The sequence below is a fragment of the Plasmodium fragile genome (assembly GCF_000956335.1).
Source record: "Plasmodium fragile strain nilgiri unplaced genomic scaffold supercont1.21, whole genome shotgun sequence".
Classification (NCBI taxonomy): domain Eukaryota; phylum Apicomplexa; class Aconoidasida; order Haemosporida; family Plasmodiidae; genus Plasmodium; species Plasmodium fragile.
The window spans coordinates 130,524-145,777 of NW_012192601.1; the positions used below are offsets into that span (position 1 = coordinate 130,524).

General features: G+C 43.3%; 2 protein-coding genes across 2 annotated transcripts; both read right to left on the bottom strand.

The window, feature by feature from the left end:
• Positions 1–152: 152 nt before the first annotated feature.
• On the bottom strand, positions 153–9,617 carry AK88_02216 (uncharacterized protein; the record flags this gene model as incomplete). The annotated part of the gene is made up of 3 exons (XM_012479850.1): positions 153–422; positions 572–658; positions 774–9,617. 3 exons carry the CDS (start codon positions 9,615–9,617, stop codon positions 153–155), a joined length of 9,201 nt encoding a protein of 3,066 aa, XP_012335273.1.
• A 2,455-nt stretch (positions 9,618–12,072) lies between these two features.
• AK88_02217 (uncharacterized protein) lies at positions 12,073–14,682 on the bottom strand (the record flags this gene model as incomplete). Its single annotated transcript, XM_012479851.1, has 2 exons — positions 12,073–14,240; positions 14,382–14,682. 2 exons carry the CDS (start codon positions 14,680–14,682, stop codon positions 12,073–12,075), a joined length of 2,469 nt encoding a protein of 822 aa, XP_012335274.1.
• Positions 14,683–15,254: the final 572 nt, after the last annotated feature.

Below are 15,254 nucleotides of genomic sequence, written 5' to 3' on the forward strand. Positions count from 1 at the left end.
AAGGTACAAAAAAAAAAAAAAAAAAAAAAAAAAAAAAAAAACGGTATAGAAGGAGAGACGAAAAAAAGTCATATAAGATGGGCGTCGGTCTGTAAACCACATGTTAATGGCCATTCAGATACCATACCGATTTTACCGCCCACCACCCCTGATCAAACTGCACTGTTGTGGTTGTTCTCCTTGTCCACCTCATCGCATGGTAGAAAATAGCGACACAGTTGGAAGAGCTCTTCCTTCGAGTCGATGACATCCCTCTTTCTCTTGACAAAAATTTCCTTGTACCTTTTGCCTATGCTAAAGTAATTTTTGTATGTCTTCCGATTTGCCTTACTTGTGTGATTTTTCAATGACTCCGCTGCGAAGTACACCAGCTGCGGACTCTCTGCGCACAGTTTTAGTATGCGATCGATTCGTTTTATGTTCTGTGTGGGGAGGAGGTATAGGGGCCAGAGATGGGCAAATGAAACCAAGTGTGCAGACGCAGGGATGTGGCCTGAAGGTAGCAACGGGGGTAGGGTGTGTTGCCCCCCCACGTGTCCGCATACCCACGGAGTATACACCCTTCCCTTACCGTCAAAATATTCTTCCCCATGAACATGTTGGCTTGGAGGGCTAGGACGATGCACAGCAGTTCCGGAAGGCACATCTTAAAAAGCTTCTGCGAAGGGGGCAAAAGTGCACGAAGGCAGGTGCCGATAAGCGCACGCGTACAAATGCGCACATACACGCGCGCGCATATAACACACACGCGTACCAACGGGATGGCTGCTTACCTGACCAATCCACGCGAGCTGCGCAGCGGAGTTTTTACTCAGCCACGTCGATATTTGCACAAGGATGTGATAAGAGTTTTTTGTGTCCACCGGGTCTGGCTCGCTCGTCCGCACTGTGCAGTCACCCCCGTTGTCCCTTAACCTTCCATCACGGACGTTCAGGTTGCTCCCCCTTTTTTTCACAATTGACCTCTTGAAATTTTCGTAGCGGCCTGGCAGGCACTCACTAAGATAGCCGTTCAGGCGATCACTAGGCCAGCCGCTCTGTGCAGACACCAATTCCCCCTCCAGTGAGTCATGCGTTTTTTCCATTACTACGTCAGAGAGGCAGTCCCGGTCAGGTTGATTGCTCCACTGGTGGTCCTGCCAAAATTCCGTGGGTGAATCTTTGGGCCCGTCTCCTACGTATGACCCCTCTCCATGGTTACACCACTTACCTCCGTGATGAACACTGCAAATAACTTTTTTACCCGTTTGTAACTCCCCCCCTGATGGGAAGCCCCCGCCGTCGTTTCCCTTTATATGGTTTCCATTTATGTCGTTTCCCTTGCTGCCCCCTCCACCAACATAGTTCACGTAGTACATGTGCATATGACCAGACAGTCCCAGACCACCACAACTTACAAGTTTTTTTTTTTTCTTCTTTTTTTTCCTTCCCCGATTTGCCTCATTGCTTCCTCCCCCTCTGACAAAATCGTGCCCATTTATAACTCTGTAATGTTTGCGCAAAATTTTGCAGTTAAATAATGAAGGTACATAAAGGGGAGGATGCTTCGTCTTGCTCATTGCAGGAGGGTCTTTATTAGCTCGTTTTCCCCCCGCGAGTCGATTTAACTTAGCTGGGTATATGAACAAATCTGCACAAATTATTATGCACACCGAGAGGGTGTACTGTATCTGTATGCTGAGAACAAGTGCATGAAGGTAGAACATATCGTCTTTGTTTTGGCCTTCGTCTTCCCAATCGGTTTTCCCGCGGTAAGGACTAACGTAAGGAGTACTACTCTCCGCACGCAAATACAATCCAGGGGAAGCCCACTCGGAAGCTGCGCGACCTCCCACAGGGGATGCATTCATCGCATCGCCAAAAGAGCACCCAGAAAATAAATTCTCTCCACCATCGGCGCTTAGAAAATTGTTTGAAGCCCCATGGTAGGGTAACTCGTTTAGAAGCGTCTTCCCCATTTTCACCTCAGCTCCATCTGCACCCTCCGATGGGCAATAATTTGTGACCACTACTTCCCTCTCTTTAATACGAATGCCCAAATATTTAGAGGCGACCAATAACTGCTGGGCAGTTTTGAAATGCAAAATGGAGGCGTGGTCGTAATAGCTCTTGTATAGCTTCACGCAAAGACAATAGAGGGACAAAACAACCTTTTGCAATTGTTGCATTTTGCTCATCACTTTTTTTGTGATAACTTTTTCCTTCTTCTTCTTAAGCAAAATTTTTACATTTTTATTATTAAAAAGAATTAGCTTGACGATATTTTTTTTTTTCAGGAGGAATGGAATCAGACGGTTGTATTTTCTAATCATGAAGTTGATCCACTTGTCGTAGAGGTAGCACTTGTTGATGGTGTGTGCGTGTAGAGCTATACGTTTACACGTGGGGAGGATTGCTGCTCTGCTTTGCTCGCTGCAGTGCGGCTCCAGCGGTTTGCCACCTAACGAATCGCTGCCTAACGGGGTATCATTTTCCCGCACACCTTGCCGCTGACCATGGCGCACATTTCGCAGGAACTCCCGAGAGAACTGCTTCAGCACCCTCTGCGCACAGGTGTACTCATTGAGGAAAATTAAAATGTGCGCGGTGTAAGATACGCACCTCTGCCTGTACATCAGCAAAGAACCCTCACGCCACGCCCCCTCCTCCAGTTGACCAAAAATAGAAATCCATTTTAGTAACTCTTGCAAAATTTCCCTGAGCTCAAATTTGTAATATAAAATGCAAAAGTAAAAGTTCGCGATTTCCCATGCCATGAGTAGAAAATTGTCGTCTTGAAACTTTCTCCTTCGTTTCCCCTCAGATGGAGGACTCCTGCATCCTGTGAGACCCCTCCGCATCTCCTCCACCATATTAAACACAAAGCCATAGTTCCCTTTAATGAATTGGAAAATCTCATCGTAGGAGGAACCCAAAATAAATTTACAATTGATCATTATCTGTATGTACTGAAGATACACTTGGTTTTTGTCGAGCCAAATGGAATTTATATCACTCTCCATGATTTTACAAAACAATTTTTTTTCTGTGAATTTTTTTTTTAACATTTTCATCGAGTTAGCCAAATTTACGTACTGCTTTTCATATTCTTCATGCCATTGTATGTCGTATATTTTTAACCTCCGCTTCAGCTGTCTAATCCAGTGATCGCTGTTGTCCTCCACCGCTTCTCCACTAGTCCTCATTCCCAATGGGGCATTCACTCCGTTCTCGTAATTATTGCTTCCATCCATGTGGTGATTCAGAAGTATCATCACTTGGCTTGGACTCGAATAACTTGTGCTCATATCACATTTTTCATTTATGGGTCTATTCAAAAAAGGTATCCCCGTAGATCCTCTCCCATTTTCCGTTTCGCTACTACCCATGTAGGTTGAAAAGTATTTTTTTTTTTTTAAATGAAGAAAGGAAGGAATTTCTTCCATTGAATGGTACACATGGTATATGCTCTCGACTGCATTTAAGAAGTGGAAGGCCAGTCTGTCCTTCGAGTGATCCCTTTTTTCTAGCTTACAGAGAATTCTATGTTTGCGCAAGTGTTCCTTGTCTAGCTCTCCGTTCGGGAGCCACTCATGGGATACCAAACCGGTGGATCCCTCTTCCATGGATGTCTCCAAAGGTGATCGTGGTACTGTTATGCTCCCTGCGTCACCTCCATGGCAAACAACCCCATCTACGTCTCTGTCCCCATTTGCAGCAATTCCCTCCTTCGACCCAAAGGTCCCCCAGTATCTCCTCAACACGGAGCAATTTCTCCTCTGCAAAGCGGAAAACCTCTTCACGTTTTTACTAATCGTTTCTATTTTGGTATAGTTGGCAGTTAGGTTGTGGTCTTCCAGCAGGCTGTTCTTCTGGAGGCCCACGTCATATAGCAGATTATTTAGCTCGTAAAAGTTTTGTGAAAAAATCCTGTCCACCCAAATCCACAAGTTGTAGTAGTTGTCATATATGCGCTGGGGCGGGGGCACCACGGCGCGCACGTTTGCGGTAGTGGCAGAGTTGACTTCGCCGCTTCCCCCACAGTAGGCGCGCACGGACAAGCCGATGAATCTCTTCTGCGCAAAGTTTAGAAAGACGCGGAAAAACTTCCTAATGATAAGAATGTTCTCCACGGAGAATTCCCTAAACGCATAAACCAAATTAAAAATTTCAATAACAATATGGCATAGCATTTTTTCTAAGTCACTCCTAGTATGGTACTGCACAATGTTTTCAATTTTTTTATTTCTAAAGAGGAATAATTTGGCCATTTTATTATTCTCGTGCCGGTTGTCACTGTCTGCTGTTGGAATTTTTTCCTTCCCATGGCACGTGTCAAGATAGGCACTCCTTCTACACATGGAGTGTTTGTCCACTGCAGTGATGCATTTGGTTGTCCTCAGAATACTCAGCCGGCGCTTCACATTTTTCTCGTACGTCATTCTTCTCCTCTTGGTTCGCTCACAGAGGTATTGCTCTTCACTTGTTTTGTTCTGATGCAGGGGTTCGGAAAATCGCTGTTTTTTTTTGGAGTAATTGGAGTGGTTACTAGTCCTCCTTTGGCCACCTGCCCTAGTTTGTCGCTTGCTAAGCTTGCTTGGGTGATGACTATCCCTGCTCATTTCACTACTCACGCGAAGCAGCTTCCTCTTTCTCCTTTTGCGCCTGTCCTCCTGGACCCCCCCTTCACTGGCTCTCTTCCGAAACAAGTCCACATAGTATTCAAGGTTGTTCCTTTCCACATACTCATTTATATTTTGGCTCACAGTGATGTAGGAACCCAAGGCCAGGAAAATCAAATCCAAAATTGTCATTTCCTTACCCACATGATCATTCCTTAAGTGCTCACAGCGGTATTTCATCGCAGTGGAGGACAGCTCTCCTCCATTCTCAGTGATTAATATTTTAAAAAAGAAATCGTGCTCAAACATGAGGATAGGAATTCCATTTTTCTCTGCATTAATTATAGAAGAGTTCAACAAAATGGGAATGCAGAATTTTTCAAATAAAGTACAGCTCTGAAAAAAATACTTCCATTTGTTATGGGTAAAAATGTAACATACAATTTGGGAGACGATTATCAGTATGGCGATATCTAGTAGGGGCCAATCTGATGGACAGCTGTGGACAATTTGCTCCATGTAATGGGATACTTTTTTCCCCCTCTGCTTCGGTGCGCCACCTCTACTATACACATTACTGTTCTTCGGCGCGTCTTCAGGCTTGGGCTCGCCTGCTTCACCGAGGGGGGAAGAATCGGCGCACGTGCTCGTGTCACTCCTCTCCGCGTCCACGAACTGTACATATAACTCCTCCTCCTTTTCGAAAATCAAGAGCATCAACTTTTGGGCTAGCTCGAAATTGTCGTTGTCTATTATCTGTAGGATCAGCCCCATCCACTCGTGTTCGCGGAAGACGGATTCCGCGTGGTGAGCGGCGGGTGCATCTGCCACGTCTGCCGCGTTTGCCACTTCTTCCCCGCTTCTTAACTCTTTTCCTGTCCTCTTTCTGTTGTCCCCACCACCCCTCGACTTCCTCACCCTGCACTTCAACCCTCCGGTGGAACGACCCCTCATGGGCGAAGTTGGCTTCGTTTTTTTTTTCTTCAAAACCCGGCTGGGCGTGGTAAAACTTATCATCAGTTTATCAATTTTCCTTTTTTTCCCACTGCACAATTGATCAGCGACCCCTTTGCTGGTACAAACGTTTCCCTGCTGAGCACACGGATATGCTTCTCCCGCTAAAATGATCCCTTCACCTGACACGCCCCCCTTTGCATGTGTATGCAACTGTTCGTTCTTTCCTGCATCGTTTGCCACTTTTCTTTCCTTCACTTTGCGGTTATGCAAACTGAGGTTGTAATTCTTCTTGTACTTGGAGGAAAAATTATGCATACTATTTGTCCTGACCATTTTGTGCCTCGTTCGAGAAAAATGCTTCCCACATATCTGGGCTGCCTTAAAATGGCTTCCCCCCTTACTGCTTTGTTCGTCTCCACAAATGACGCTACTCTTTTCATGTGCAACGCTTTTTTTGCCCCCAGAATTTTGCGGTGTGTTATTATGCTCTCTTAACCTAGATGGAAGTTGCTTTGTGGGGTGTGTTTCAGGTGGCTCGGTTCCCCCCTCCATGCACGTCTCACGCGGGGGTAGCACCCCTTTACCGTCGCCGCTACGTTGGGTGCATAAGCTTTCTTCTTTGTTCTGCCCCTGCAGCATCATCCTTTCTTCGTCATTCTTTTCGCTCCCTGCTTCCGCATGCCCCTCCCTTATAATAACTTCCCCCGTTTTGCTCCCCTCATTATAGCTGCAAATTTCCAAGCGATCGTGCGAAACGGCCAATTTGCTTATGTGCCCAATATTTACTTGTGCAGAAATATTTTCATCATTTTTTACACTTTGGCTAATTACACAACTGTTACAAGAAGCCCCTCCCCATTCGTCTTTGAATCCATCCTCTTGGCTTTTGCTCTTTAAGTAAATTTTAACGCTTTCAGTAATGACGTCCTCATCTTCAGACTCTACTCTTATGCATACATAATCGTTTTTTTTTCTGTGGCCTATTTCGGCTACTCCTCCATTTTCCCCATCGTAATCATTGCCTTGTTCATTTATCATGTCACGACAATCACCTCGAATCGTGACATGCCCATTTTGTTCTTCCTTTACGGGTATGTTTATTTTCTCGTTGTTCGTTTTTACATGGCTGATGACATTGTCCGATGAGTGATCCTTGAGGAAATTCTCTTCCTGCACGAGGGTGATGAACTCACTGTCTGAATCATTTACCTTATCCTTCTCACTTTCAAGGGCACCTATCACTTCACCCTTGAGTGTTTCTTCAGCGGTCCACAATTGGGCCACTTCTCCTCCTAGCAGGGTGCGCAGCCAGTCCGACTGATGGTTTGCGCGCACATCCATCCCACTGATTTTTTCTGTACCCTCATCAACAAGTTCATCGTCTGTCAAAATGTCGCTTTGTGCCATGGGAGAAGAACCAATTTCATCATCTTCGTTTGGTTGTTCTTCGTCCGGCTCAGCTTCTTCCGGTCCACCGTTCGGTGTCCCCTTTTGTGTATCCACATTTTCCACCTCATAGGCAGGCTCCCCCACGCAGCACCCACATTCCGTCCGTTCGTAGGGAGAGACATTTTCTATTTTTACACATTGGGCGCTTAAATTATCACAGTTGTATAACGTATCGACATGATAATTATCCTGTCCTCGAGTTACCAAAGTGGGGGTAACACAGCTAGACGTCTCCCCTTCATAGTCCAAATTTCTCCTTAACACCATCATGGTGGAGTCGTTAAAATCTTCATATAAATCTGTTTCGCGGTACTTGGTCTGTGCCGAGTTCACTGCTGATGAGTCGTAATATACCTCATCCCCTGTGACTACTCCACCTGGCGTATGCTCTGCGAGGATAGCGCTTTTTTCCGCTTCCTCTTCTAGAAGTGCTTCCCCCCTGTGTCGCTCCGTTGCATCGCTTTGGTCACCCCCCTCGAGTGGCATTTCCCTTGCTGATTGTTCCACCTCGCCACTACTTTGCTCCCCCTTGACAGCATAAATGGGCACATATCCCCTCTCATCATCAACATCACCCCCCACACATTTGTCTACTTCCGACGTACTTATACCTTTACGTGGCAAACCATAATACTGATGGCTCACCTTCTGCATATTGTCCACTGGGAAAAAGTGCTTCTTCTTAATACCTGTACCTAATTTGTGGCCCGTTTTAAGATCCACCCCCTTTTTTACCTGACCGTTAGATACACTATCAAACCGTTTCAGTATCCTGCTCGGCACTGAACATTCCTTATTTACCATCGTAAAATTTGTCGTTCCAGATCGCTTAGGCATATGCAGACGGGACGGATCATTATTTCCCACCACCCGTTTATGTAGTCCCCATGGTTGCGTACCCTGCTTTGGTGCAAAACTATTCTTATATTTATCTCCCCCTGTGGGAGAAGTGTCCTTAACCAGTCTCCCATTTTTTAGAACCGAATTCGCTACCCCGTCTATTTTTTTCCTTTGCAAAGGAAACATTTTAGAGGCCATTTTATTCTTACAATTTGCACTGATCGGTGAGATATTATTAGGAGAAGCTATTCCATCCTCTCTGCTGCTACTCCATTCCTTTCTATCAGGAGCTTGCGCGTGGTTAATACAGCTCACCATTTTTGGTGTATCATTTGGCTCAGGGGATAATTTTTTTTTTTCGTTTCCTTCTCCATTTAGTTTATAAAAGGAGAGGTGTCTATTCTTCGTTACGATGTTCTTTCTTAGTACTGAGTTTCTGTTTCGAACCGCTGTAGAATACCTCCTAACAATTTCCTGTTTCGTTTCGAAGAGGTTACTACCCCCTTTCATGTGAAGACTAATCGCTTTAGCACTGTTCGCATTGATTGGAGACGGGTATTTGATTACGCTTTTTGTTTTTTCTCCATGTGGAGAGCCCTTTTTATTTAACATGGTGTCCCTTCTGAGTAAGTCAGGATGTCCGCTTCTGTTCATCACTTTGGCTGGGGTTGTTCTTGGCGTTGTCCTTAACACTGCTGCTAGCTCTGGCGTGCGTTCCACCTTGTCAGGATTCATGATGGTCTCAATTAATGTCTTTTTTAAATTTTTTTTAAAGCTGTCATTGTGTAGAAAACTTGGGGAGGTACTTCTACCTATGTATTTTTCTTTGTTGTGTGTGGTCCTCGAGGTGAAGGCGTTTTGCTTATTCGGGATTTTTTCATTTTTTTTTATTCCCAAGATGAACGGTTTGGTAGTTAGTGGTGTGGCTTTGCTACTTCTGTTGGTTCTGCTGCCGTCCCCGTGGCTGACCTTTTCTACGCCTCTATTTTTCTCATTTGTTGGAGTTCCCCTTCCGCTTAACTCTCTCATACCCCCATTTGACTGATCGACCATGTCTTTCGCCACCGCCCTCAAATTCACCTTTGAGTCATCATTTTTGGCATCATTGTTGGCAACACCCTTGTCGACATTTTTTAAGTTTATCCAAGTTTTTCTAACGGAGGACTTAATTTCATGGTTGCTTCTAACCGCGTTGGAGATGTTTTCCCCCTTCTTTTCAATACCCTTTGGCGCCGATTTCAAATCTGGTGATGTCGCATCCGTGTCAGGATTTTCTACTATTTTGCTGAGAGCTACACTGGTGTTCCTCTCTTTGTTCAGAGCTGCATTGCTATTCTGCCCTTTGTTCTTTACTTCCCCTGCCTTTTTTTTCTTGTCTTCTCTCACGTCTTCGTTGTTTTTCCTTCCCAGTATGGATTTCCTATTAATTATATTACTGATAACATTTTTTACGTTCTTTTTTATCAAATTAATGTACCCCCTATTTTTGTTGTCCTCCAAGGTTTGTGCACTATTCAGTGCAGGGGGTCCACTTCTATGGTCTGCACATTTTTGCTGGGAAGCACCATTTGGCTTATCTTCAGAATTTGGTGCACACTTTAGTTTGGTGTTTCCAACCCGCTCATGAGGAAACCCACTTTTGGCTTGGTCGCTTCTAAATTGTGATGTGGTAAGGCTTTTAAACGAAGCGACATTATCCTTAGGAGCATTTTCACATTTCAACAATTTGTTGTCATTAAAAACTATCTTTTGAAATGAAAAGCGGCTCATTTTTTTTTTTACGTTCGACTCATTGGTCTTGTCGTTTTGTGCTCATAAATATACATATAATTTGTATACACCTCGCTTGCGTAAACTTCGTAAGTGTGACAACTGTCTGATGATTTTTTCTCATATGTGGCTGATCATGGTCAGTTGTGAGTGCAAGCGGGCAGTTCTCTCCAGTTCTGTTCCCTCCTCTTTCTTTCCTTTTTTTGCATGTGCATAAATATTGCTGGCGCACTACTAACAGCAGGAGCAAAGCTAGAAATCTTAAGAAGGTCAACAATGTCAATGTTGAAACTGATTGCAGTAACATTAGTGCAAATGACCTGGTTCTCTACGCCATAGCGATGTCGCGTGGGTAATATGAAGTATAACGCTCTTTGCACGCTCACAAAAAAAAAAAAAAATAAATGAAGTAAAAAATGGTGTATAATTCTCAGCATGGGCATAAAACATTTTCTCTTCGGGTATATTGTATCCTCAGCCCATCATGTGAATGGTACATAAATTCGCTTTATCCGTAACGGTACAAAGCGTTACTCTTGCTCAGCTTTTTCAGGCATGCTGATTAATCTCAAATCAACAATTTCGTTAAATAAGACATAGCGGGCAGTGTAATTTTTTTTTAAAAAAATATAAGAAAACTGTAGGAGAAAAAATAAAATAAGAGTTCAAAATAACTCAACGAACATGATTTAAAAATTGCAAACAAATAGACAATTCAAAAGTTCTATTTTTACCTTTAAGTATGCTTTTAATGAAGGGGTGAAAAAATTTGAGGAAATTATAACTTTTGCGGCCTATAGCACGGGGAGGCTTAACTGCTGCTGTGTAATAACATTGGAGGAACGTATCTTCAGGTAATCTCCTGTTATCTCAGAGCGAGGCACGTGCGCAAAAAAAATACGCTTTGCGGGAATGACAAAAGTCGAAAAGATGAGCGCGAAACTGATCGAGAGGCTTCCTCCCCCTTAAATTTTCCATCCCGAATGAAGAAGAGCCCAATTGCCAGTTACATGGTCCACGCCCCCCTTGCATTTTCCGCCCCTCAAATGTTATAACACTTAATGTTATTATAAATTGATTTTGTGCTTTTTGACATTTTTGCTACATATACACAGATATTTTTTGGAACAAGATAGTAAAATAAAATAACTTGTTATATGTACATATTTGTGCAAAAAAACAAAACAAAACAAAAAGCTTAAGAAATATGAACAAGTCAGAAAAACTGTAGAATTTTTTTTTTTTTTTTCTAGCTAGCTACAAACTAAACAGCTAAAAAAAATGTTATTTTTAAGCGCTTCATTTTATAGCAACGGGATGTAGACTGTCTTTCCGTTGGTATGCCTGTCTACTTCTACACAAGTTGAACATCCGGAAACTTTAAACCTGGAAAAATGGCACTCCACTTTAGGGTGAGCTGTGGCGTTCCACAAAGGTCTACCGAATAATTTCAGAGTTAACCCCTCTCGTCCGTTTGGAAGTGTGTGTGGAGACCAATATAATGATGTACACCTATGAGAACCGAAGTCTTACTCCACCATCAAAATATTTTTTGGGAAAATTACGTCATTTGCGGCAAGGCTGTTTTGTGCGCCTATACTTACCCCGTCTTATAGTGCTCTGTACGTTTCCTTATTTTTCACAAAAGGGTATGATTCTCCATGTTGTCTTCACTTACAGAGAGCTCACCCGTTCAATCGGGCAAGTTGGCTTCGTTTTTTTCCGTGTTTGTGTCTCCTTTTTTTTTTATGGTATTTACACTGCTCTCCTTTTTAATTCCTGGTGTTGATCTTCTGAGTGTTGGGAGTTCTCCACAGAAAATATCGCGCCGTTCGGGGGGGAGGTACACCTGCGCGCCTACAACACATGCGGTGAGCACACGTAGGTACATATACATGTATACACTCAGACGTAGGTGCGCCTTGCAGCACCTTAAAAGGATACTCCCCCCCCAAATGCTCCACTTTTTAGAAGCGAAAGTGCCACATTAGCTGAACAGGCAGGAACCTCCTTAAGAATATAATTGCGCGCATCTTGTTGACCAAAACGGTGCAAAAGGACGCTTCTAAAATATGCTATCACTTAAATTTGTTAAAACTTTAAAGGTTTTATTTAAGTCACACAGACGTACAGATGTACACAGGGGCAAGCCCCCAGACTGGTGCACACACAAGTACGTAAACTGTGAAGTGAAGGCGGGCGGTGTAATTCTGGCCCCCTTCTTGGATTAAAAAATGTACAACTCTGTTATAATGGCAAAAAGGGAATTAAAAAAAAAAAAAAAAAAAGGCGTGCAGATGGGTATGTTTGCACGGGGGAATGTATACACACAGGTGTGCACAGCTGATTGGAGGGGAATTCGATAACGGGGTGCGGGGAAAAATTGGATATGTATACAACAGGGCAGAGTAGGTATGGCTGTAGAGCTATGCGAAGAAGAATCACTCTAGGCGAACTACGAGTACAAGTCATCATCCACGTTGTACTCCTGTGGTTCCTCGTTGTTCTCCTCATCGGGCCAGTCAATGATGAAATCATCGTTTCCGCCACCTGTCTTCGTTTTGTACAGAGGATCGAACTTTATTCTAAAGTTGTCATACTTAATTAGGTCGGCTTGTGAAACACTTCTCCTAGCGCCAGCTAGTCCCTCCTTGAAGTGGTGTCTCGTAATTTCATATTTTATTGTATTTTCTTCGTTATTCTGCACAGTGGTACCATTTAAATTCGTTTGAGCATTTTCCCCATTTTCGCTTTTTTCATTTGGGTACATTTGTAGCTTAGACTTTTTGTTCATTTCCTCTGCATCGATGGCATCTCGAATGGCCGCTCTGGCTGCCCTCTGGCAGAGCTCCGCTAAATCAGCTCCACTAAATCCGGCGGTCTTCTGGGCCAAGAAGTCTATAGGTACATTATCAGCTACGGGGCATTTTCTCAATATAGCGCTTAGGATAGAAATTCTAGCAGCTAAATCAGGCAACGGAATATAAATCAATTGATCTAATCTTCCTGGTCTTAGTAATGCTTCATCTAACAATTCAGGTCTGTTGGTTGCTCCTATAAAGAAGAGATTTTTCTTGGGTCCAACTCCATCAATTTCGGTTAGTAACTGATTCATTACTCGATCTCCAGCACCGCTTCCATCTCCAAGGGTAGATCCTCTCTGTGTTCCAATGGAATCTAATTCGTCAAAGAATAGAACACAAGGTGCCGCAGCTCTAGCTTTGTCAAATACTTCTCTAACATTGGCTTCCGACTCACCAAACCACATGGTTAACAATTCTGGACCTTTAATGGATACAAAATTAGCTGAGCATTCAGATGCAACGGCTTTGGCTAGTAACGTTTTACCACAACCTGGGGGTCCATAAAATAAAACTCCCCTAGATGGAGACATACCAAATTTTTCAAATTTATCTGGATGGTCAATTGGATATAGAATCATTTCACGTAATGTATTCTTCACTTCATCCAGTCCACCAATGTCATCCCATTTGACATTAGGAACTTCAACAACGGTTTCTCGTAACGACGATGGGTTACATGTACCCAAGGCCATGTTAAAATGATCCTGTGTTACGCACATGCTTTCTAAAACCTCCTTGTCAATAATTTCATCTTCCAAATCGATTACATCCATTTTTTCTCGAATACATGTTAGTGCGGCTTCTGTACATAGCTGAGCCAAATCTGCACCAACAAAACCGTGTGTACTGCTTGCCAGTTCTTCTAGCTTCACATCTGGAGACAGCTTCATATTTTTGGTGTGTATTCTTAAAATTTCAAATCTTCCATTGTCATCTGGTACTCCTATGTCAATTTCTCTGTCAAATCTTCCAAATCGTCTCAACGCAGGGTCTATAGAATTTTGTCTATTCGTCGCTGCTATGACTACTACTTGACCTCTACTTTTTATTCCATCCATTAGGGTTAGCAATTGGGAAACTACTCTCCTTTCAACTTCTCCATTTGTTTTTTCTCTTTTCGGAGCAATGGAATCAATTTCGTCAATGAAGATAATTGCAGGAGAATTTTTTTCTGCTTCTTCGAAAGCTCTCCTTAAATTTGCTTCTGCCTCTCCTGCCATTTTACTCATTACTTCTGGTCCATTTATGAGAAAAAAAAAGGCGCCTGTTTCATTTGCCACAGCTCTAGCTATACATGTCTTTCCACTTCCTGGGGGTCCATATAGCAATACTCCTCTGGGTGGTTTCACTCCTAACGTCTTAAATAATCCTGGATGTCTTAGAGGCAATTCGATCATTTCTCTAATTTGAGCTAGCTGTTTTTTACATCCTCCTATATCATCATAACCTATTTCATCTAGCTTTTCTTCATCGTCTCTTTTGATGGGGTCTCCTTCGTAATATATTACCGTATCTGGGGAAACAATGCAAAAATCATCTGGGTCCACTTCAACCACTTTGAATTCTACCGACATGAACCCACCTCTGACAAGGAACAAATCTCCCTTCTTGACTGGTCTGTACGATTCGTTGAAGTATGGCTTCAAGAAAATCTCGAACAGGGTGTCCTTCGCAAGGCCTTCGATGGTGTCATCAAGGGGCAGCACCTGGATCTTCTTTCCGTACGGGATTTCGGGGCACGGCTTCACGTAGACGATATCTGGGGAGGGGTGCGGTGGAGAAGGATATTGGTGATGAGGTTAGAGAGCAATGTTAGTCGCGTTAGAGCGATGCTCGCGAAGTGATAGATTCTACCATCATGTGGGCAGTTTACATACGGGAGGCACATTGCGCGTTTTACCTCCCAAGCAAACCCTAAGGTTCTTCCTGGCAACTTTGTTGATCCTAATTTTTCCTTCATCCAAGTCGTTGTCATTCAAAATGATGCAAATGGTGGAGTGCCTTTTCTTTCCCTTAATCAGGATGGTGTCCCCTCGGAAAAAGTTCAATTCCTCCATTCGCTTCGTGTTCAGGGCCACAACGGAGTTGTCATCGTTCGTTGCTTCCTCCACAATGAGTCTGCTTAGGTTTTTCTTTTTCGTCACTTTCCCATCTCCGTTGTTTTCATCGGCCACCGCCTTCACATCCGCATTGTTCTCCATTATGGGGTACACACTCAGCAGGGGGCAGCGTAAAGGGGCAGCCAGGGAAGTTTTCGCGGCTCACGAAATGGCACACGTCCGCTTGCAAAAACGTTCCTCACAACAAACGTGTAAAAGGGTGTCAACGGATGTGATTCTGTTTGTAAGTGCACTCGTTATGTGCATACGATCGTGTACACCTATGCCCGCGCGCAAGCACTCATACATACACAAGGGCAACGAACTTTGGCTTAAAAACGGCCTTCCTCTTCCAGCGCGCAGACGAAACAAGCTCCTGGCACAAGATACTACGTTTGCGCAAATGGCAGTTAAAATTCGCTCAACTGTGATATTGCATAATTTTGATGAAGTTGACGAAAAATCGCTTTTTTTTCATTCTTTTTTTTCTTCTTTTTTCTTTCTTTTTCTTTGACTCCGAATAGCTCTTTTTTTTTTTTTTTTTTCTTTTGTTAAACACTTAATCGTTATCGTTCCGGGCGAGTAAAATCGTAAACATAAAGTTGGAAAAAAAAAAAAAAAAAATGACACAAAATAAAAAAATTATATATGGGCATAATATGATGCAATGTGAC